We start from the raw sequence: 24,852 nt of genomic DNA, 5'->3' as shown, positions 1-24,852 counted from the left end.
CTTAGAAAGAGATCTCACTTTGAGCAGGGCCATGTTGGCATGGCAACGGGGGGAAAAAGGAATCAGCAAGCCTGGAGGAGACTTTGTGTGACACTCATTTTTGTGAGAGATGTGATGGTACCTACCTCCTCTCCACCAAGGGTTCAACCCATGCCCAGTGGGTGAGGAAGGGCTGATGTCCACCCTGTGTGCTGGCAGGACCTAGGGACGCCTTATCCTAGGCTGGAAAGTGCACCAACCCAACACCTGAGCTTCCACAGTGGAAAAACAGGAGAGAAGGATTTGTGAAGTGTGGGGCTGAGTGGGTTAATCACTGCCCTCAGGACACAGGGCAAGGGAGCTGGAAATGGGGCCAGCAGTGCTCACTGGCACATCCCCTGCTGTCACCTAAGAACCTGCTACTTCCCTTCCAAGGTGACTTGGAGAAGAAGATGCCATTTCAACTCTGCCTGAAACAAGAGTAGCTGTGTGCCTGCAAAACAAGGCTCTGTTGTTTAGTAATGAACCTTCTTCCAAATCCTTCTGCCCTCAGACCAAAACTGGAATGAAAGATTATATGCTGGCACAGACCCCAGCAACACCAGCCTGAGCTGCTCGGTGCCAAATATTGCCCAGTATTTCTGAATGTCCTTTATGATGCTATCATGGGGATGGAGACCATGACAGACCCTTTAAACACAACAGTAATGAGCCTTTGAAGCACCCCATCTCTGCCCCTCTCAAGGGGCAGAGCTGAGCCCAGCCCAGAGGGCAGAAGCCCGTGGGGAGGTGGCACACAGTCCTGCACAGTCCTCCTGGCTCACATGGGGTAGCGCTCTCCACCCTTGTGCCTTTCCTCCTGGCTTTTAAAGCCCTGTCTACTTTATGTAATTCATAAATGCACAAGCTGTTTCCTACCACACACTGAAAGGACAGGCCACAGAACAGGCCACAAATTAGAATGTTTTCTGGGCACAGCTGCCCCACCAGTCACTCAGCTAATGCCACTGCTGGATGGTTGAGATCTGACCAACAGAGACAGGGAAATCTGCATTTACAGTCCTCACTAGAACAGGTACTTAAACATGGATGGTGGGGAGGGAGGGCAGAGGCAAACAAAAAGCAGAGACAAGGCAAAAATGAAACTCCCAGAATGCCTTCAGTATTTGACATTTTCAGCAGCAATAACTCTCCTGGTCACAGCAGTCACCCAAGAAGGGCTGCAGATGTTCCCAAAAGGCAACTTTGACAGAGCTCATGGCATACAGTCTAAACTAAGGTGTGGCTGAAGCATGTTATGAAAGATGCTTCTTCCATTTCCCAGCCTTGTTGTTCCTTGTTACATCTCTGAGGTTATAGATTATGTTTTCTGGGAGCACTGACAGCATCGAGTGCGTGCTGGTTGCCAAGCCAACATGCTCACAGGCACTCTGCTCTCACTTCTTAAGGAAGCACAGCTGCTTTTGCAATGCTTGTATTGTAACAAGGAAACACCAAAGTGAACTGAAACACCAACAGGGAGCCCAAAGGAAATGGCTGGTGGATGCCTTCCCTTGGCCAAATCCAGCATTGATGTGGTGCAATGCAGCAGCTGGCTCTGATGGTTTGAGATAGAGTTTTCAAAAGCAGATCTGAACCACACACTCCCAGAGGAGCTTAGGGTTAAGAAAGCCTGATGGCTGATGTTCCCTACGTGGCTGACTCCCAGCCATGGGAGCCAACAGCACCTGCACACCAGGTTATCTCACCCTGCTCCTTTTCAGACAGAAATTTTTGCATTCTGCCCACAACTGTGCCCAACCCTCCAGCTCCTATCAAGACGTGTCAATCACTGACTGATTTTTGAAGCCCAAAGAGGAGGTGGGAGGGCAGAGCCAGCCCCTAGAGAGGTTATGACTGGACAAGAAAAGATGTCTTACTGGACTGACTGATAGGGCCAGCCACAGAAAAACCCACAAAGACTGGTCTATATAGTAGTTCTTGAATATTTTAGAGTCAGGGAGAAGATAGCTATGCGTAGGGAATGTGAAAAGATGGAATTTCTGTGCCTTTATTCCTTTATAGCAAGGTTAACAGAAAATAGTAAAACCCCCAGCATTTTCTACAAGTTCCCCAGAGGGGTTCTGTTGCCCCTACCCACACAGTCTTCAGCAACACACTTTGAATATGTCTATAATATTCCAGTAACGTGTCCCAGAAAATGACACTTGTACTACACTTAACACAGAGAAGAAAAGTTTCAGATGCCTGGTGTGTTTGCCTGTATCTAAACTGGCAGAGATGACGGTGTACAGTAATTACTGTCACATTTCCCGGGCAAGGGGAGGGAGATCAAAATGCCTAATTAACAGCTTCTTTCCCATGGGAGCCATCAATGACATAGTAAGATACCTTCTTCCAGCTCAGTAAAATAAATAACAGAAATGGGACAAACCCAGCAGTCACATTCAGCTCTGAATGTCATTGATTTTGCATCCTTCTGTGCATTTTGTCTGCATTGCTCAAGATGGGCTGCCTGCTGAAAATGCACATCTGACAACAAGGCTGCGAGGCTCCTTTGGAAAACAGGCATTCAGGGAGCTTATAATTCCACAAGGACTTGGGCAGCAGCAGGACAGCCAGTGCAAACAGCCAAATGAAAAGCAAAGCTCTGACAAAAGCAGTCCTGTTGGAAAGAACAAAAATGCCTCCATACAAAGGAGGCCTGTTTGTGTGTCTACTGCCAGTGCCATCAGAATATTACCACTTGTATGGCATGAGAGAGAGGAAGGAAAAGGAGATTAAATGAGATGTCACTAGAGGAGGGAACAAACCACTAGCACACCATGGGGGCCAGGCCATGGCTCTCAGTGCATTTCAGCCTGGAAAGGCTCTTGCATTTAGCAACCCCAAACATGGAGCTGCCATTTTGCTGCAGGGCTACTCCAGAGGGACTGAGGGCCCTCAGCCTGCACAACGAAACACCATGGGGATTTTTTAACCACCATGGTGATTTTCTAACTGTGCTGTGCTGATGTGGGCTGTAAACAAGTTCCTCTTCACCTGGAGACTGGCTACTAGAAAGCAAAGTTATGGAAGAGAATGGGATGCAGACTGTTTCCCTGACACACAGCAGGAGGGTGAAACAAGCACAATTCCTGCCTTCAACAAGTTTCTGGGTTTTTTTTTCGCATAGCAAACCTAAAGGGACTTTGCTCAGGCACTACGTGCTGTGACAGGGCAGTCTTTCAGACTCACATTCCCTGCACCTTATAGAAACAGGCTTGTTTAAAAGAGTAGATGGCCAGAGGAATAAATCTGTTCCACATATCCATTTAGTCCAGCTTTACAAAGCCTGAAACAAAGGGCTGAATTAGGATAAATTACATTCCAAGTTGTAATGTGGTTTGTCCCTTCCCAGTTTTCTCTTCAGTTGTTTCCTGCTGTCTGAATCCCCTCCTTTCCGGGGTAGTATCTGCCATCACACAAAAGCTGGTTTGTCTCTGGATCAGCAGATAAAACTGGACCTGTTTCTATTGTCCTTATCTTATCTTAGAATTTTCATTTTTTCCCTACCACTTCCCCCCTGCTTTGCTCCCTCATAGCCTCCAGCTCTCCTGCTGCTGAGTCTGCTTCCCCACATTGCTCAGCCCTTTACTTCTCCCTCAGACCAATACTATCATTGCTTCATTCCTCCTCACAGGTGTCTCATGGATCTGCCATGAGCTGCCTCTCACCCACCTTCCTCGTGACCCCAGAGTCAAAACTGCCCAGCCTGCAGTGGGATTGCTGTGCCATGTCAGGGAATTTGTCACAGCTTACCACAGTCCCTTTGCATCCCACATGGTTTGGGTTCACTGCCAGTTAATGAAGGGCTGCATTTTGTCACTCTGGTATGACATGTTACTGTCCTTAACACTGTCTGCCACCAGGACACAGACACTGTCCTGAGGCTCTGATAATAGGATTTCAGGAAATGCTTTCCCTTCATCTGTCAAAAAAATAATTCATCAAATAACAGTGTGGGTAATCCAAACCCCCTCAATTACAAATCTGAATTTGGCATATAATGAAGAAAGCACTTAATCAGTTGAGTCACTGTATATAAAGACATACTGTAGAAGATGCTTCACAATGTTCACCACTATTATCCCAATTATATAAATTTGACTGGTTAAATTTGACTGCATTACTGAAAAAAGATGCATTTTAAGTGCAAAATGCCAAACCTTTATAGCTTGACGTTCTTGCAATTCAAATAAAATGGATTATATCAAATTGCTGGTTCCCAGAGAATGCTGCAGCATATCTGTAGTCCTCCTCACAGCTTCCTCCCAGTGAGCTGACCACAACTTTCCAGCAGGCAAAGAAAAGGCTGCCACTCCCATGTTTCACTGCAAGTCAGGCACATCCTGTGCTGTACCACTGGGTCCAGTCCAAAGCTTTCCTTGTCAGCCCACTTCAGAGTGAGTTTCTGCAGATTACACCATCGTGTCCCTTTGCATCCCACATTTCACACAAGATGAAAATGTTTGGCTTGACAAAACCTACAGGTCTCATTCTCCACCCTTAATAATTCCATGGTCTTCACCAAAGATGCTCTGTGTGTGCAAGTGAGAAGGGACATGGACAGGCATGAAGCAGGGAGAACAAATCAAAACTTGGTGGTCTCAGGCTGTGGGGTGCTGCACCACAGACTGCACCAAAGGCAAGGTGTGTTCAGGAGCACCTCCAGAACAGCATGGGATTTGTGTCTGCCAGAAGTACAGGGCTCAGCTGGTCTGCCAGAGGTAGACAGATACTTATCTTAGATACTTATCTGTAATTAAACACCTATTATTAGTAAATATTTAGAATAGAGATTCAACAAGGTAAAGGCTTTGTCAAGCCTCTAAAGGGGAGAAATGATTCCTCAGGTTTTAGCTTTTATAGTTTTCAGATTTTGTGCTGCTTTAGTGTGTGATTCTGAGCTTCATATTAGGGATGGTGAGCTCTCTTCACAGAGTAGGGAGACAAAACAGTTCCTTTCTCTAGCTGGGGACCAAGGACAAATGATCCAAATCTCAGGCCCAAGAGCACAAACACCGTGGGCTGAAGAGAGAAAAACAAGAAGGATGGGACTTCATCATCTAAAGCTATAATTGGACAATTAACTCCAATATGCAAATGGACCAGAACTATAAAAGTGAGAGACCCTGTGACTGGTTGTGCATTTTGTGCCCATTTTGGTTCATCTTGGGTGCAGCCCTGGCTGGGCTCTTGTGCTGCCCAAGGTGGATCCATGGAGACCTCCTAATAAATCCCTGCTTTATTCTTTAACTCCATCTAGCCTCTGTCCTAGGTCAGCCTTCACAAGGCATCAACCCAAGTACATACACATCTGCCTTTGACTTGGGTGCCTGCTGGATCCCCCCCTGAGGCTGCCCTGCCCACAGCTCTGTGCACTCTGCCACGTTCCTATCGGTCCCTTTGAAAGGAGGGCATTGATGTGTCTCCATCATGCAGCCATTACCAGCACGATGCTGAGACAGATCAATCAAAGGCAATACAACAGCCAGATCCAGAGGATTCCAAACACTGAGGTCAGACTCAGTAACTCTTATGAGAGAGACATATATACACAAAGGCAAATTTTAACTGTGCAAATCTAAAAATGTCACTTGTAGTGATGGATTGGATGTGTTTCAGGAAGAACTGTCACTTCCTCCCCCACTACCATCCCTTGCCTCTGCATCACTGTGTGCATAAGGTGTCTTTGTCCTGGTGGCCTTATCCTAACTTTTCCCTTAACACACAGCCCTCTGATTTTACAGCACAAGCCCTGTGAATGGGTGTCCTGCTGCTTTGCTAGGCCTTGATGGATCAATTGCCCTGCTACAGAACACCTCTCCCGAGGAGAGGGTCATTTTGTGGCTAAATCCCAGCTCCTGGGTTAGCCAGATGCAGCAGCCTTTCCTTAGGAGAAGCACCTCAAAATGCACCAGGGACTGGGGTGATGGACAGCTGCCTGGGAAATCCCTGTTTGAACTAGTGCTCTGCTGTGCAGAAGGTTGTGACAGTTGCTGGGATTTACAGACTCCAACATGAAGGTTGAGAAGCCAAAGAGTTTCCTAGGTTACAGTGCTGGACTTGTACCATAAAAAATAAAATCCCTGTAAATCTACTCAAACCCACAGCTTGGTTAATTATCTCCATCAACTGTGGCTTCCTGTGCTCTTTCTCCTCAGATGTTTGGAGTCAGTAAGCTACTACAAATGATTAAATGATTCACATTATTGATAATTATGTGTATCAGAGTGGCATTTAAAAACTCTACCTGATGCAATACCCCGCTGAAGTTACAATTTGCAAACAGACAAACACAGCAAAGATGACTAAATTTTGTTGTGAATAACAATCCTAATTTCAAGATCAAATTCTGAATTGAACATCAAAAATCTACAAATCCTGTCCCACACTGCATTTAGCACATCCAGCTAATAAATACTAGTTTGAAGGGGCAAAACACACTCTGGTCCCTTTCTACCACTACAGTAAGTTGCTAACTGGTTTCTCCATCAAAAAGATAATAAAAATCTTGAAAGAAATGTATCTTAAGTATCCTACAGAGGTTTACATTGCCCTGATTAAATGTGGGCTTAGCCAGTGCCTGGGTGTGCAGTGCACAAGTTTCCAGAGAGCCAGGAATTCAGGCATGAAGGCAAGCAGCTCTAGGGACTTTTCCAGTGCTCAAGGACAAAGATGTCATGAGATAAGCTATATTAGGACTCCCAAACAAAAGCTGTACATATTGTCAGTAAGTCTCCACACCAGAGATCTTAGAGCCTGAGCAGACAGTGAGAAAACTGCAGGGAAGGAGGAAATGAGGCCACAAAGTGGTGACTGAAGCAAACTTCACCTGGATGAAGAGTAATCGTGTTCCCTTAGCAAATGTGTGTCCCTAGCACTACTGGATGCCCTAGAACATGCTTCCTCATTTTGTCTCGTTCTGCTTTCAACCACTTGCCTCAAAAAGCAACATGAAAAGGCATTACTATAATGCCTGCTGATGGCCAGCAGTGGTTTTCTTTCTCCTGTCACCCATTAGCTGCAAACTCAATTAAATGTTTGGATCTCTTGTGACCAGCACTCAGAACCTGAGCTTGAGAGCCTGAGAAAAGCATTTCTCTCCTCCCTTTCTAAGGATAGGAAATTCCTCTTCATCCTGTAACCCCCACTTTTGCAAATGTATGGAGGGGCTTGTCCAACATGGGATGACAAATCTGTGGCAAAGATGAGACAGGCACTCAGTCTCTATTTGCTGCCTAAACACAGAATAAAGCTGGGTTAGAGCAAAGAGACAAGACCTCATTATCATCTCCCCAGTCATCAACACTGTGTTCACCTGAATGCTCACACCTGATTTCTTTTAGCTTGGCCAGCATTTGAAAGCAAATCTGCAAGAAGTGACTTAAAATAAAAACACATTTACTTTTAGCAGATATCTCCATTTCCAGCACAATTGCTTATGAAATGACTGTATGGTCCAGGAGCCTTAAAATTCTCCAGCCTCTGAGAAATTATGGATAGCATCTCCGAATGCTGTCAACAGCCAAAAAAACATTGCTAGAAAGATCTCTTTAGCATGCATGAATGGATGCATCAAGGGCAGTTGTGTCTATACAAGAGAAATTCTTCTTGCACTGTGCTTTTGGGGTTTGGAGTGGGAACTCTGCACAAAGATAATTAGCATTTACTTCTAAAACAGGAAACTTGCTTTGCATATTTCATTTTGACACAGTCACACTCTTCTTTTTTTTTTTTTTTCTGCAAATAACAAGCTGAATTCTAAAAACCTTACATAGTTTACAAATAGACTAAGTCCCAGTGAGCATCCAGTGAAATATGGCTGGGCAAGGATGAATAAATGCTGATACTGAATTGTGGTTTTCCCAGCCAGAATGAGCAATGCATTATTTTGCAAACAGTACATGGTTTCAAGAAGGTCTTGCTACTTGTGAGCAATAACAGGAGAATCCATCCTTCCTGCACACACAAATGCATGAGCCATCCATGCACAACAGCTGGGCAGTTTCCTGCTCCCTGGTAGCCCAGAGGACCTGAGCAGCTGCTCTGCACCAGTCTGTTGCCACATCCCTTGATGGGTGACCCTGTCTCATTTACAAAGAAGGCCTTTCCCGAAGCCTTCTCAGAGCCCAGCCCAGAATCCTGAATATGTATCTGGGCAAACAGGCAGTCCTTGCAGTGAAGAGCTAGTGCCCTTCCAAACCACATCCACCCTCCTCATGTCAGCTCCCCCACGGCATGCTTGACTACACCGAACATCTCTTGGAGAAAGCCCCAGGGTCTGCAGACCCTGTGCTCTGCAGCAGGGCATCGAGGTGCATTACCTGCAGTCTCCCTGCTCCCTGATGATAACTCTCCGTTGATGCCATTCTCTTTGGTCTGAGCATACGTCCCTGGCTGCTCATGGCTGCCCAGCCTCAGCTCCTCATCCTCTCGGTACGGAAATCCATTGGCACTTCTGACCAGTCCAGCGCTCGCGCCACCCTGATCCTTCATTTCAGGTGAATGTGGGTGTGAAGAAGCCTCTGTTAGCTGACCTGAAGTCCAGTGTGGTGCCTTGGCTTCGTCTTTCCTATCCTCAGCCATGGCTCCTTGCCTTCAGCGCGTGGCCTGTAACGACATGAGCAGGAGAGATCAGCTCCAGGCGGGTGACTGCGTCCCTGACTGTCAGCAGCAGTGCTGCTGGTAAATTCAAGTCCAGCATTATCTCTGTGTGTTTGTCCTAGCCGTGAGTGAACTGATTTAAAGCCAAAAGAAACCACCAGCAGTAAAAATTATAGGTCAAGTCCTCCCTGACTCTCACATGCCTTGCAATTATTAGCACCATTGTCTTGATGGCTGCCCATTCATTAATCTGATTTTAACGCATTAATTACAGTTAAAATATCAACCCAATTAACAAGAAGTGAATCTGTCATCTCAGTGCCACGACCCATTTCCAGGGCAAAGAAGGAAGAATGCCACAAGTGGTACAAGTGAAGCTGCTGCTGCAGCACACCGAGGGGGTGCTTGTCAGGCACAGCAGCACAAGGTGACGTGGCTCTCCAGCACATGCAATCTGCTACTTGTCATGACAGAAGCCAAGTCTGGGAATGTGCACTGGGTTCCTGAACATCCATGTTTAACCCCATTTAAACATCCATGTTTAACCCCAGTTAAATCCCCTCTTACTTGCTGTCATGTGAACCTTTTGTCCAAAACAGTCCATGGGGAACAGTTTGTTTCTCACAAAAGCATTTGCATTCTCTTCTGGCTATCAGTATTTGTACAGAAATAAAACTAATAATGATTTGCTATTTCACACATATTTCACTCACACACATAGTTAGATCTCATTTGTCCAAGCCAAGGAGAAGCCACTGCATAAGCCATAGCACTTGGCTATTCCTCACAGATAAATGCAGCAGGAGCTCCTCAATATGTAAACCTAGGAAGGCAAGAAATCATAATCATGTTTTGATGATACAGTAGCCTCTGGAGAGGAGAAGGCCACCTGCCCTGAGTTAGCTACTTCAAAGTGGAAACCAGCAGGCCTTTTCCAAAAGCACTTGCCACCTCCTTTTTTCCCTGGGAGAAAATAACATAAAAGCAGTGAGCTGAATGCAGTCAACCAGCCACATATCACAGAGGCTGAGCAGGCTAGAAAAGGAAGCCCAAACTAGATAGCGCATGTGTTCTGCAGATATTTAACAAAAACAAACCAGAAAAAGAAACTAGTTTCCATAATGTCAGGTCAGTTTGAAGAAAACCTCTAAACATGAGAAAAGGCTATTTGCCAGATAATCATTCATAATTGATAATTCGACCTCTTTCTGATCAGACATAATAATTTATTAATAACAGCTTTCAGAGCTGCTGCAGATTTTTTTAAAAGCCATGGTGAACCACAAAATTAGATTTCATTCACAAGATGTGACTCAAACTGGAGTTCCATACCAAAAAGGACTAATAACTCTTCCTCCTCACGGTGAAATTATGTTGTTTCACAAAGTGCTCTGCCTGCTCTCACCCTCACCCAGCATCATTCCCTGGAGGCAACTAACTGCATACAGACTGAAGGAGCTGGTGAAACTTGCAGTGAGCAAGTTTTGCAGCCCAGGTTTTCCTTTGAGCCGTACTGAAAATGATGGGATGAGCAGTATCACAAAGAGAGGAGCCAAGCCTCAGTAAACCAGAGGTAAGAAAAGAGTAATCACACCCCACATCCCTTTGCTTTCCCCACCTCTGTTACCCTAACGGGAGACTCAACAAGGAGACATTCTGCCTGTACAGACAGAGCTTTAAAGCAGCCATCTCACATCATACCAGCCCAAGATGGGCAAAAGCCCCCTCCTACAAACAAAAAAATATATACCTCTGCCTCTAGATCTGTTTACTGCATGATTCTAGAGAACATTTTCTCACCAGAGCCTTTCCAAAACATGAGGCTGTGGGACAAATGTCTCCCTTTTTTACAGCAATGAGCAGCACACATTCAAAGACATCAACATTTGAGATATGAGGGCAGAACAAATCTTGTTCTGGGGGAAAAAAAGGAGGCAATTCTCATTTATGTCCCTTGGGGAAGCTCAGGAAAAAACTACAAAAACCCAATAAAAAACAACCAAAGAAAAAGCCCAAGCCCTGACTCAAGGCTCCCTCACCAACCCAGTGTGCTTTGAAGCTGAGAGCAAGACGCAGGAGCAGGATAAACCTGCCCACCAGCTTCACCAGTTCAGCCCCTGGTCACCCATGAGAGGTGACAGAGCCACAGCAGGACAGGGAGAGCTATGAAAGAGCCAAGTGTAGGGAATCTGGCTCTGAAAATCACTGGGACAAATGTAATGGTTCTATTCCAGCACCACAGTTTGGTAGTTATTATCCATGAAATATCCTTCCTGGTTCCAGGCACACACTCCCTGCCTCACTTGAAGCTCTTGAGGAAGGATATTCACATCCTCACAATGGACTGTGTCACAGAAGTCCCCAGTGAAAATAACAAAAGTGCTTTTATCTTTAAAAATAAATACAGTGGGCAGACTTCAATGCGAGCTGCGTGTATCTGGAGGCAGAATTTGGCTCAGTATTTATAAAAGATGGTTACAGAGTAAAGCATGGATGAATTCATTCTTGCCTCTCTCTTATTCATCAAGTGCTCTCAGGGTTTATAATGGTAGGAGAGAAACAGGGAGTGAGTCACACAATGCATCTTTGTACTCAGCAATTTAGCAATGACTATCTGCTGTGTGCTGTGATTCATCAACAGCTTGGGTTAAAATCCAGAATACACAGGTGTGCTTTTGCACCATCAAGTGAGCTGTTTTTCTTTCAATTCATTAGCATACAATGGAATTAAATTAATCAGGTAATGTAAATATTGACAGAAATACTGAAGTAGCCAGACAATACAGCAGGCTTTAAATAGTGATAGCTATGTAACAAGAAAAAACCTGGAATAATTGTACAACCTAGGGAAACACTGTACTTTAGGGAAGCAAACAGTCCTCCTTTTTACCATGAGTTTCTTATTACTTGCATAAGCTGCAATGAAGGCTTTCAAAAAGACATAGATAAGAAGGCACAGCCAGTCCTCCAAAATGTTATGCTGCTTTAGTTAAAATTAATTTGGATCTTTATGAGCCTGTCTTTGCTAACCATTACAACAGACCTGCTTTATCAGGGAAGACATAGCAGCAGTCTTACAGCAAGTTCTCACTCTTTGTGAAGGTTAGTGGTAGTGAGGGGGGTGGCTGAGGAGATGCTTGACCCCAGCAGAAAGGGCAGTGGAGCTCACAGACAGCACCAGCCTTGGCTGCACCAACTGAGCAGCACAGCCCCTTACTCCAAAGCCATTCTGGCCCACACCATGCCCACAAGCCACAGGGCAGGCTGTGGTAGCCACACAGCACAGGTAACACTCCTCCCTCAGGATGTTCCTCACCTTCAAGTCTGATCAAGGCCACCCATGCAAATCACAGTGTAGGACTGGGGTGGGAAGTGGCCCCTCCTTCCAGAGGGATCAAGTAGGTGCTGCTGAGCACCACAGATCACATCAGTGGTACTGACCCACGCCCATGGGCCATGGCACAGCCCTCTCAAAAAGGCTTTCCTTGTCCACAGTGACATGGAGGACACTACTGAAGCCATTGCTTGTCTGGAGAGATTGTGCTCCACTGGCAGCAGCAGTGAAGAGATCCTTCACAGACCTTAACTTCGTGTGGTTGTAACTCAGACAGTGCACTGAGGGGACAGCATTATGGATCTGACCTGGACATCCTATCTTCTGAACTAATAACCTGGAGGAGAAACTATGATAAAAATGAACCTCCAGCTTTTTCAGCCACGTGGGAACTGTACAGAGACAGAAAATACTGAAACACAGAGGGACAAATCTCATGGGGGATATGTGGTCTGACCCTGCAGTTACCTCCTCCTTTTGCAGGCACTCTACACATATCTATGAATCCATATGCTCTTTCATGTGACACCAGCTCCTGCTGCCATGGCTGGGTTGAACCAAGCCTGAATGCTTTGAACTCTATGCATAGAAAATCACCCACAGTAATACAGCATGAGGCCATGATATGCAAAACCCAAGATAATGCTGATTTAAATTTCCTGTCGTGCTAGCTGTCCAGAATCATCTTAGTGTTACATTAACACTGCCTTTCCATATAAACTGATGAATTTTCTGTAAATTTCTTACTTGTTAAGACAACAGAATTAGGCCAATACTGAAGACTTTTGCAAATAGACTGCCTTCCTGTTTCAAGCCATGTTTTTACCTGCTTTTGTATTTATGAGCTCATTCAGAGTGAAATGAGGATATTTAATTTCAGGGAGGCTAATTCAACAACTAAAACAAACAGCTACCTGAATACATGGAATAAGAGCAACAATTCTACTTCAGGCAAAATTTAGCTCTGGAGGTTCCTGAAAGGAGAGACAATACACTCTTTAAAAACCAGAAAACCAAACCCTGGCAGGGTGTATGGCCAGATCCTGAGCACAGTGGGAAGAAGAGGGGATGTGCCCAGTGTATGGCTCCAGGACCAAATCCTGGTCCTCAGAGGGCAATTTAGCTCAGATGCACCAGAGCACTGAGTCAGTTGCCCTGAGTTGCAGCTGCTTCCAAGTGCAGAGCCAGAAGAGGGAGGGGATTTCTCCACAATCTGGAGTGCACAGATATGGCTAAAGACCTCAGGTATCCCAGGCTTCCGAAACTCCTCAACTAGACTGTCTACAAGTGATTTTTTTAAAGAAATTTAAGAAATTCAGAGAATTTCTTTCAGAGAAAATAAATTAATGAAGTGACATACTCATAATTTTTCTGCAGAAAGAAGAGCACCAAGAATTAAAAAAGAAATTAAGATATCTTCAAAATGAGTTACGCCATACACAAATAGGGTGCAATTGAACTTACACTAGTAAATAATACAATAAAAGAAATTTCATGACCACACACCAACTGTCCAACAGGGATGACGGATCTAAATATTAAATACTAGGCACTAATATTAAATACTAGTGATTTAAAAGGTCCCAATGGAATTTTCCAGTAAATTTAACTTACTAACAACTTATATCTAGAAGAGCCAAGGAAAGCAGGGAAGCATGAGGAGACTGGAATAGAGACAAGAGGCAGAAGGTGGGAAATTTAGATGGACAAGTTCCAGTAACCTCCTGCCACCACCAAAAGCTCAGGCTGTAGTATATAGTACACAAACCTTACCAACACTGCTGTCTTCATGTACTTTCCACACATCCACAAAATAAGAAGGCCAATTTTGGATGCCATTTCACTCCTGCATTTCAGCTAACATACATCTCTCAAATTAATGTGATTATTTTCAGATGTGAGCCACAAAACAATTAACCAAAGCTACACTTGATGCTTAATGCCAAAGTGCTATAATTGCAGTAATATGGAATATTATTAGAGAGAATTATACATTCTCTCCACTTTACCTCTCTAGCTGAATAAACAATGAACAAATTTCTCTGATATTTTAGAACAAATATGATTTATTTCTTCCTTGTCCAATGCTTAAATTATTAGCTTTCAGCTAGATCCCTCTTTCTCAACAACAGGAGCAAGACTATCCCCTTAAACACCAACTTGCATCCCTTAAAAATGCAGGCAGTGTTCATCTCCTTGCACTTGTACTAGCATTTGGTGGGTTTTAAAGGCTTCTCCATTTCCACACTGCAAACAGTCAATAGCCACATGTTCTCTGTAGACAAGTCTTTTGATTGTACCTTGGATTACAAAACAGATGAAAATAACAGATGATGCCTGCACCAGAGGCTGAACAAAGGAAGCTTACTGGGGGAAGATGAAGAAAACATCAAATTGTTTTTCCGCAATCTGCATGCCTGGCAGAGCTGAGAATGAGGGATGGCTGCAGCCTCAAAAGCAGTGGATCAGATCTGCAGCACTGGCACAGCAGAGACAAGTCCTCTGATCCTTCCTGCACAGTGTCCAGGCCTGTGACAGCAGAGACTTAAACCCTTCTCAGAGCTCCCAGCAGGTGAGCTGGACACCAGCAGAGCAAGTGGGAAGGGTGGGTCATCCTGCTGCAGAAACTGCCAGCTCCTAAAGAAAGGGAAATGCTTTCACTTAGAGAAATGTTTATCTGACCAAGCCCTGCTCTGTGCTGAGCTGCAGACCCTGCTTGGCCAGGTGCTGTACAGAAGGGATGAGATGCAGCATGCTGCATTTTCACTGGTAGGAAGCAGCTCTGTCCCAAGGCAGAACACAGGCACAGGTGAACGAGCCATTCAGCTGTAACTCCCTCCTCCCTTGGGAAGGGGTTCATTTCTCTGGGCTGCTGCAAAGCACCTCAGCTGACTCCTCTGAGACATTTTTGCCCAGCTTGGAGGGCTGCCCTCACTCCCATGCTCAGGGACCATAAATCAACTTACTCAAACTCCAGAAATGTAAAACTGAGTGCCCTTCTCTCTTGAAATGGTGACATCAGGTATTAGCAGCTTGTGACTGAAAAATATCCCAATAAAAAACCTACTAGAGCTCCCTTTTAGATAAAAAGAATCCCTGTACACCCCTTCTTGCTTCAACACCAACCCCTTTCAACAAACCCTTGAACTCCTACCTATCATAATTGCTTCCTGCAGGATACAGGGAAGGTATTTGAGCTGGTGAAGGAGATGGTAACCATAACAACAGCACCATGACAACTACAAGTGATATCTGAAACATGAAATACAGCAAGAACTTATTACTGATAAATTTGGTCCACAATAAGGATGGGAAAAGCACCAAAGCAGCCATAGCAATTAGTTCAGGTGTCAACACAAAGAAACACAAGTGTCCCTGGATTGAACTGCATACATCCTTATCTTAACTCCTCATCTTAAGATGTGGCACCATGACAGCCCTGTCTCCTGATCAGGAAACAGAGAAGGCAGTGTCTGCTCAATCCTGCCTCAGATCTCTTGTCTTAAGGGAGCAGGAGGGACTAAAGGATGGAAGGAGCGCTTCTGGGAAGCACGGAAGTTTCCTGGCAGCTCCCAAATTTCTCAGTGGAGCTTTTTGTTCCCACGAGAGTCACTGAAACAAGGCCTGAACAAGAACAGGGTTCCCCTCAGGGGAGCATCTCTGAGTCAGACACACTGCATTGACTTTTCCACCAAGCACAATTTCAAATGGGCACCACGCACTTCAGACAAGGCATTGCAGTTGGCAGGCTCGTCTGGAACAGGAGGCTCCGCAGCCCTCAGCCAGCAGCCATCTAAACAACCTGTGCCAAGGCTCTGACTTCAGTTCTGGCAGAGAAAAAGACTCACCAACATTTGTGGCTACATCAGCTTTTTCACCCTCAGTGCAGAAGGCACATTAAAGCCCACCACAAACAAACAGCACTAGCTCCAAGGGCTGTGGCAGATGAAGTCGTTTGGGGTGTGATCAGACAGTGAACCATTCTAAGACATGGCCCTCTTAGGGCTTTTCACAGGGAATTCAGCTCGCTGGGTCCATACACAGGATTGCCAGCATAGGCACACCAAGCAGTGGGTCTTTTCCTAGTTCAAATACTTTGTCACCTTCTGCACAGCTTTCCTCTTTTAACCCCCTTGTTCTTTAAAACACTGCAATAATCTAAATGGAAAATAAACTTTTCTTCATGGTATGCTTCAGAGATTTTCAGGTCTATATTGAAGGCTAAATGAAACAAACACTCAACAATTCAGTCCTTATTTGTACTTTTAGAGTCTGTTTTTTCCTACCAAAATAACTATAAAAGATTTGCTCCGTTTATTACAAATAAATCTTCAAAAAGCTAAGAAGAACAGAGGAAACCTTTAGTTCATGGAGGTGATTTTGAAGGCAAAAGATGATTCAGATTTCACCCAGGAAATCTGACTCCAAAAGAAGAATTTTTTTTTCTTATTTCCCTCTTACCACAGTCACTTCAAACCTCAGTAAGAAGACAGTTGAAGATCCATGACACCACCATGGCTGAGCTGGAGGATGGGCTAGAGTACTCAAAATACTATTTAAGGAGGAAAATCCTTCATTGGTCAGGGAAGAAGTATACAATGTGATATAGTCCTTGGCAGGCTAGAGAAAACAAGGTAAAACTACAAGAAATACTCACAGAGATATCACACTAAAAGCACTGCCAATGCTGCCAGCATTCCACAAGTTTGGCCAGCTAAAACCTTGGCTGGTTAACAGAGAGGAATACTGAATGCTTGGTTCCCCTCCCCACTGCCATTTCCATTATAACTTTCAGTGCTTATAAACAGCTGAGACAAAGGCATCATCATCTTATTTATTTCACAGGTACAGAAAGAGACTACAGCAAACACTACACAGCACAATCATCTCATTCTCACCCTCACATTTTCAAACCTGTTTTTTGAAGAAGTGTCAGCCAAATTGGGTACTTGCCACAAACCCTACAAACGGGCTGCATAGCTACGTGCTTCCTTTGCTCTCAGGTTACAATTGATCAGCACTTGTACTTGGACAGGGGCTGGTAAAGGTAACCCACAAAAAGACTGGAGTGAAAATCTTAAGGGTTTGTTTTCCCCATATTGACCTTACTAAGACACATTGATTTGATGTTGCATCTCTTCTCTCAAGAGATTCAGGATGGATGACAGCTCACATTAGGCAGTGAAAATTAATTAAATATGCTAATACATTACTTGTATATTCTCCACCTGCCAACTGCAGGTGAGGCAAACTGGACCATTCAGCAGAGGTGATACAAACCTGTCTGCTAAGCAAAAACACACACAACAAAACCTCATTTACCCAGAATAAAGCACTTGAACTACACTGGTACATCTTTGCCTTCTCTGCACACATAACTTATTGACACAACTTCTGGTTTCTTCTGGTTTCACCAAGATCTCATCAAGCATGACACATTTACACATGATCTTGTCTTTATTCAGTGAGCTTTTAATTACATTTAAAAAAAAATGCTGCCTCTATAAATGTGTCTGCACATTTTCATTTTTCAAAGGTCTTACGTACCTATGAAAACTAATTCTACTCCTGCTACAACACAATCTTTGAAAAAACCCAGATGCTATCTTTGGGAACATCATCATGTCAGCTACTACAAATGGCATAACATATGTCCTGGGTTAATTTCTGGCAGATTCTTCCCTCTAAATACATGCAGGGGAACCAGCCTACAGTAGAATTCTGCAACACAGCTCTCTGCACCCTCTCCAAGGTCATGAACCCAAAAGCAGATCCAGAGATGGAGCTCCTGATCCAGCTGCCATCCTAACTTAATTCAGTCCTTCCATATGCTGAATTAAAGGAATATGGTCAATTTTCTGTAAGTGAACAAGCACCACAACGATGATGATGTCAAAATGAAGTATGAAGGGGATAACAGGAAAGGATCTTCAAGCTGCTCCAGCTTGTTGGGTAAAAATTCCTGCTGGTGTGAAAGAAGTTTCCTCCCCAAGTCAAGACAGCAGATTATTCTTTTGCTGAGAGTGCTTTGAGCTTCCCTTCCTAACATTCAGACACACCAGGCAATCACGCCAGGCACACAGTAAAGTAAAAGCATTGCACTGTCTACCAGAGACATTGTTCATTCATGCAGAAAAAGAGCATCAGGCAAAAGAAAGCTGGTGCCCAGGCCCCTCCAGCCAGACTCACTTAAGCAGCTTTGATTCTCAGTTTCATGGTCAGGAAAACTTAGAGGGCCCAGGAATCCATTACAGCCAACAGGAGTCAAAGCTTTTGGCTGTGGCACAAAGCTTCTAACTGTAAATAAATAGAAATAAGGAGAAAAAGCTTTGGAAAACTGATTGGGAAAGAGGATATCCACAAATTCAGCTTGTTTCTATATTTACAACAAATTTGGCATTGATTAGTTAGTGCTAGAAATTTCTTTCCTAGGGAATGCCTGAGTAGTGTTTGTTATACTGCAAAAACCTTGATGAGAAGTGGTAAGATTATTTCATCCCTTCATACTATTTTCTAACTAGTGATGTTACAAATAAAGAACTTCTTTTAAATTAAATATACCCTTATACTTGTATGACTTAAAAATATGCTGTCCACCCACACTCAGCCACCCACTTCTATGACCAATAACTGTATACCCTGGCAAATAAAATAATCTCTCCCTATCTCAAAATGAGAATATCCAAAATCTTCTGTGCTCTAAATGCTCTAGATAGTAAAATCACAATATTTGGGGTATAGTTTTATCATAGGTTTACCCTGCCAAATCTTTACTCGGCCAACCTACAAAAGAAAATAAAGCAGGTAGTCATTCTCTAGCCTGTTCAGGCAAGAAGACAAGAGGGCAGGAAAGACAGACAGTATTGAAGGAACTTTGAGCCACAGGAGCTAATTTTTCAGCTCTTGCTTTCAGAGAAAGTTTTTCCTTCAAAACTTTCAATTAAGGTCTTGGTCAGTGCACTGAAAAAGGAGTATATATGCCTCAGCCTGTACTTGAACTACAGTGGTATTTTAAAAGTTTAATTTTTAATTCCTTATGGTTTTGAACTTAGAAAATTCAGGTATCTAAAGCATGAACAGGTTACTGAGTTACTGAGTCTCTCAACCTTTTTGGAATCTTAACTGCAGGATTTTTTGTCACAGCAAAGTCCTGTTCCAGAGACTTGTTTCCTCCTTAAGCTCCTGCAGGTGTGTGCAGCTACCTGATCCTTGCTACAGGTTGAGTTTAACCTTGTTCTGCTGCCACCTCTTTTCTTGCCCCCCAGTGCCAAGGAGCTCATGAATGTTAAGTCAGCTCCTGGGATAAGATGGAGAGTGAATGAGTCTGTGTGAGGTACTGAACAAGCCCAGGCCCAGGGAGTAGGGAAAGGTAAGAAATTTGTACTGCATGAAGGAACAGCCTGTCAAGACTGGTAAGAAAAGTTCAGGAAAAACCCCAAGCCATGGGGCAGTGTGTGTTTTTTTTAATACAGAGAGACAAACGGTGGGAAGGAGGAAAGCTAGACTGATCTCTAATCAAACCATCCAGTCTAGACTCCTGCCATTAGCACTGGCCAGCATGAGCTGCTCCAGATGAAGAAGAAGAAAGGAGCTCCACAGAGCTTAGGCCAAACATCTGCATTTTCCCAATGCAAGCAACACAGTTCTGGTGATTTCCATCAGAGCCAGGTGCCTTCATGTCTGCAAGGATCCACATCATCATGCTCTTTCTAATACTTAGCCCTACACACAGAAGGTAGCCCCAAGGTGACTTTCTGGACAAGGAAAAGTATCCTATCTGTGTCCTTCCATGGACTGCAGCCAGAGATTTCCACTAAAAGCACAACAGGAACAATAGGTCATGCAGAGCACTGATGGACACAGAATATTCACACATGCACTGGAGGGCTTCTGCTCTCTTTTTTGAAAGGTACCCAGGATCCAACCTGGATCTTGGATTTATCTTGAATTTCTCTGTACATTTCCTTTTGCAAAGTCTGTCAGCAGCACTAATGCTGGTGCTTGTTTAGGATGCCTGAAAACATTAATTATTAATCAGAAATCAAATAAAGTAGACCTGGAAAAGGTACAGAGAGCTCAACAGGGATGATAAAAGACCTAGAGAATCTTCTGTGAAAGGAGTGACTAGACATGCTAACTCTTCATCCCGGGAAAGAAGGGAATGCGATAAATGTTTACAAAAATGCACACAAGTGTGCAGGGAGCAGATAAGCAGAGAAGAAAAAACAAACAATCCTCTCTTCACCAAGAGCTACAGTGAATCAAACAGAACTCACCAGTGACAGGCTCCCTGCAAAAAAAAAACCAACAAAAACCTGAGATTTTTCCCACTGTATGGAATGTATAGCAGGGGGTGCATGATGGAATTTTACATGGGTTCAAAAGCAAACTGTTACATTTTCCTTTCATTGTTTTTCCCATGGTTTCTCAATCTGAGAGCCTTTCTGGGGAAAGCAATGTTTCTACCACATAAATAAAATGTAGCTCTAATGTGGATTAGCAGCTTTGTTTGCTATTTTAATATTGACTTTAATTAATTGTGTGCTTTCTTGTCATTCATTTTTTAAGGTCATTAAGTCTGATGAAGTATCACATTCCCTTCTCTAAGCATCACAATGCTTAACTTCGAATGAAAAACCACTGTATGACATAGACTATTGCTCTGCAAATGAAAAGCACCTATTGATCAGGCAGGCTCTAGCAAATGAACAGCTTTGTTGGTCTGATAAGTTTCTAATTGAAACACAACATTAATCCCAGATATCCCCCTGCTGATGCAGCAAAAGAGGCTCCACAGTCCATGCCTTGCTACCTGCACGGAGCTGGATCACTACATGAAGAAAGGGGGTGCCCATTTTCAACTCATTCTGTGGAATCAACTCAGCCACCTCATGTTAAAAATCCAGAGGCAGCTCTGAAGTGACTACAGTGACACAGAGGTAATTATCAGGTGGGGGACATCACCAGGAAGATCACCTGAGAAAAATGCTGGGCATTAGGGGTGCTGCTGAAAAGAAACAGCACATGGGCAGCAAAGAAGACAAATGGCCCTTCAGGAAGGACGTGGTTATGTATCCAGAGGCACTACTTGTAAGAGGGCTGCTGAGATAGTGTATGTAAATGTTTTATAGCTGAGAGGCTCAAAGCTCCAACAGTGCAAGCAAAGTCTTGTATATTTTATTTTTCATGTAGGGCAAGCAGTCTGGAACACATGTCCCACCAATGACCTCGACTCTGACCCAGAGGGGCTGTCTCTGCTTGAAAAGATGATTCATTCACTCTGCCAGAAGGGCTGAATGAATAGGCAGTATTCAGACTGCAGAACACTTATCACTTGGGATTCCCTCAAAATTTAGGTCTGACATGACTGGGTCAGTAACCACGAGCTTTTGTTCCTAGCTCCTTGAACAGAAATGTCTCCTTGCATTCTTCAGTGCTTCCCACAAATCAGGTCGATTTTTATGGCTTGCTAATTATTACTGCTAGACTTCTGCAGGGCTTCATGATGAAAAGTAGTGTATTTCTGAAAGCTCAGGGCACAAAACTTACAGAACAAATCACTATCTATCAGGCAGCAACAAAATCCAGCTATGGCAGCCACTTGAATATACACATCTGGGTAGTGCTTAACTTCATTTGTTTAGGAATAGCAAGTTTTGTTCTGCTTCTCTTGATAGAGCATACTAAAAATAATTTGCATTATTTGCCAATAAGGAGCAAAACAAGTAACTGTCACAAATCAGACTTTGTCTAGAGGTGCATCAACATCTATGCCCAAGAAGATGGACAGGCACACTTAACATTAGACCATTTAGCCAGGGAGGGAGATTTCACTAAACCAGAAGACCAGGCAATAGACCTCCCCCGAGCTGTGTTAGAAGATGTAAAAGATGCAGCAAAACCAGCACTTTTACAGATACCAGATGGGACAAGACCAAATACTGACTTTACTGACATTTTTCAGGGACTCATTGAAGCACGCTGCTTCTCCCCCAGGCAGGTCCTGGCCATCGAAAGGGACACAATATTCCAAGGCCCCTCCCTCATGTCTCAGGGAGCCAGTGCAGAGTAACAAGCAGAAAGGCAGTTGTTCCAGATCCAGTCTCAAAGGTATAAAATTACCTGGATTTACTCAGCCTGAGCCCTGAGACAAGGTTTGTCCTGAGCAGTGCCCAGTCTGTAGCACAAAAAGTCATGCTCACACTCCTAACAGACTGTGCAACAGACCCCATGCAGAACATCAGGACACCTTTTTCTGAAGTCCACAGAACCCCACACACACCCCAAAAATTTTCACAAGCAATAAACCACCACTGCTTTCTCTGCACCTAGACTTGCACCATGTGAAACAGAAGACCCCCTCCCATCAAACTTTGGCTACCCCTTCAAAACTGTGAGCATGCACCCATGAATGAACAGGCAGTAAATTCAGTAAGACACAAACTAACTGCACCTGTGCCAGTGTGTCCCTCTTCAGCCTCACTCCTCTTAGCCCCTCTCTGGGCACAGGAAATGTGCCTCAGCACACAGCCCAGGTCCAGCCCTACACCCATCTCTCAAACCCCTACAGCCATGAAAATGCAGATGAAGACACAGGTTCAGGGACAGAGACTTTCTGATCAATTCACAGATTGTCATAGTTCCCTTCTACCCCACAGCTGATGTCTGCACTTTATTAGGCTGATGTGGCATTTGGAGGCATTTTTCCAGGGTAGAGGACTGAAGTATTTTCCAGCATCACTGGGTACCCTACATATGCACTGTCAAAGACCAAGTCATTATGAAAACCACTTTTTTTTTTTTTTTTGACAGAATACTTACTGTCCATATACTTACCATATTATAAATGCCTTTGCTGCTGTCCTTTTAGCTGTTACCAGTTTGAAACACTTTACATGAGTGGGGCTGCAGCACAAACTAGAATAATGAAATCCTAAAAGCTCCTTTTCCCTAAAGCACTGCTAAGATCAAACCCTACTGCGTGCATGCCAATTGGCAAAGATTTTCAGAGAGGATTTACTCTGGTGCTTTGTCAGTGTTCCTCTGTGAATATTAAAAAACGTCAGAAGATTTTTCTTGAAGGAAATTTTTGCAGTCCTCAAGACATTTCAGTTTTCTTCAAATTTCTGACCAGTTTAGAGGGCTTTACTTGTGACATGCATACTGTTAACATCAGGCTAATAAAGGCTACAACATCCACTTCATTATATTTGACATAAAGACCATGATCAATGAAAAAAAATTACCATTTAAAAAATACAGCTGATGTTTCAGACGTGAAACATTCAAATGACAGGCTGCTTTGAAGAATGCAGTGCACTTCACTTTGTTGTACCATTTCCAAGCAGCACTGCTCATATCCACCTGCAGCTTCTGAAATGCAGGTGCTGTTCTTCCTTTAGCCACAGCAAAGAACTACCAAGGTATGCTTTTTAAATAGAAGGTTTCTATCAATACTAAATGAACACAAAGGTGACAGAAAGTTACTGTATAATCAGTTCTCTCCATATAGTTAATATTTCATTGCTCTCTTTGTTCCCTAGCATGAAACCCAACATGGCTCTATTTTCTTTGGCTCTTGACCTTTTACTCTTTTCTCTACTGATTTACCTGTTTAAAACCCCAGGAGGCTTTAATGTGAAAGATTCCCCAAGACAACAGGAAGATTCATGAACACTGTCCAAAGCTCTCCTTATCATGCCAGAACAATCTTCTGCAGCCAGAAAGGTACAGAAAGAGCTCACATTAGGGACAACCAGTGCAGCATTTATAGTCTTCTGCTCAAATTCCCAGACTGGTATAACAAACAGTCAGGGAAAATACCCTAAAGACATGGTACAAGAAAACTTCTCACTCCACCTCTTCTTAAAATCTAGATTTTACAAAATCATTGCAATTTAACTCCCAACATTTGTTTTTCCATTTCAGCAACTGCCAAGCAAGAGAGATGATGATAAGAACAGGGGCAGCAGCAAAGCCCAGTGCTGCAGCCATGGTTTAGAATATACATTAGGGCCCCTGGACATCCCCAGCCCTGCAAATCATTGTGCAGTGTCAATGCAAAGCCAAATTAGGCACAAAAGGGCAGAACTGGATTTTATACAATAAAATGAATAGCCAGTCTCTTGGCAGGAAGAAGTCCAAGCACTCAACATGTTCTTGAGCAGGAGGAAGAGCCAAGCCAGTCCCGCCTTGCAGCAAAACAGATCAATAATACCTGTGTGGAAGGGAGACAAGGAGAGCTTTTTTCTCCATATCAAGATGTCTCTATCCTTACCCAACCCTTAAGTGCAGCATTCTGTCTTCCTGGCAATCCTCGTGCTTCTGAAAATTCTACTTTCAACACTTTTCTGAAGGTGTGGGCTTGGTCCTACCAACAGAGCCAGGCATGTCTGCTGGGAAATCACCAATATGCATCAACAATCCCTGACATACTGCTCCTGGGACAAGGATATAATTCTTCTGCAAGTAAACTAGGCAAGCATATTTGGGGTGTTACACCGTTAAATCCTTCAATCCTTCACTGCTCAGGTCCTGTAAGCAGGCTGTAATAACAAAACAAAACAAAAGAAACACAAAACCACATCACAAAAAGAAAAAGGAACTTCATGTATTTAAGAGCTGGAAATACCCAGTACATTTTCTCATTGTAAATCAAGTTTTTTCTTCCACAGCAGCTTAGAGTGAGCTGTATCTTAAATTTTCTAACACGCCCACAGGATTACTGAGCTGCACTACCTTGGTCACTGCCTACTTGCAGGACTGCAAATACAGGGCACTATAAAACTACTGGGTGCAATACAGCATCAAACACAACACATTCACACCACACATGGCAAAGGCTAGACTGACCAACTGGCTTCCATGACTTAGCATGTTTTAGTCATGTA

General features: G+C 43.8%; 1 protein-coding gene across 5 annotated transcripts in view; it reads right to left on the bottom strand.

The window, feature by feature from the left end:
• MAP2 (microtubule associated protein 2) overlaps positions 1 to 24,852 on the bottom strand; it is a 219,796-nt gene that overhangs the window by 61,159 nt on the left and 133,785 nt on the right. For all 5 annotated transcript variants that reach the window (XM_084209753.1, XM_084209756.1, XM_084209758.1 and 2 more), the window contains one exon: positions 8,349 to 8,634. In XM_084209753.1, the coding sequence (XP_084065879.1) occupies positions 8,349 to 8,610 (262 nt within the window). In that variant the 5' untranslated portion in view covers positions 8,611 to 8,634. The remainder of the gene's footprint in view (positions 1 to 8,348; positions 8,635 to 24,852) is intronic.

This window comes from Fringilla coelebs, assembly GCF_963513975.1.
Source record: "Fringilla coelebs genome assembly, chromosome: 7".
NCBI classification, from domain to species: Eukaryota; Metazoa; Chordata; class Aves; order Passeriformes; family Fringillidae; genus Fringilla; species Fringilla coelebs.
The sequence above is the reverse complement of the archived record's forward strand: the minus strand, read 5'-3'. Positions and strand labels throughout refer to the sequence as shown.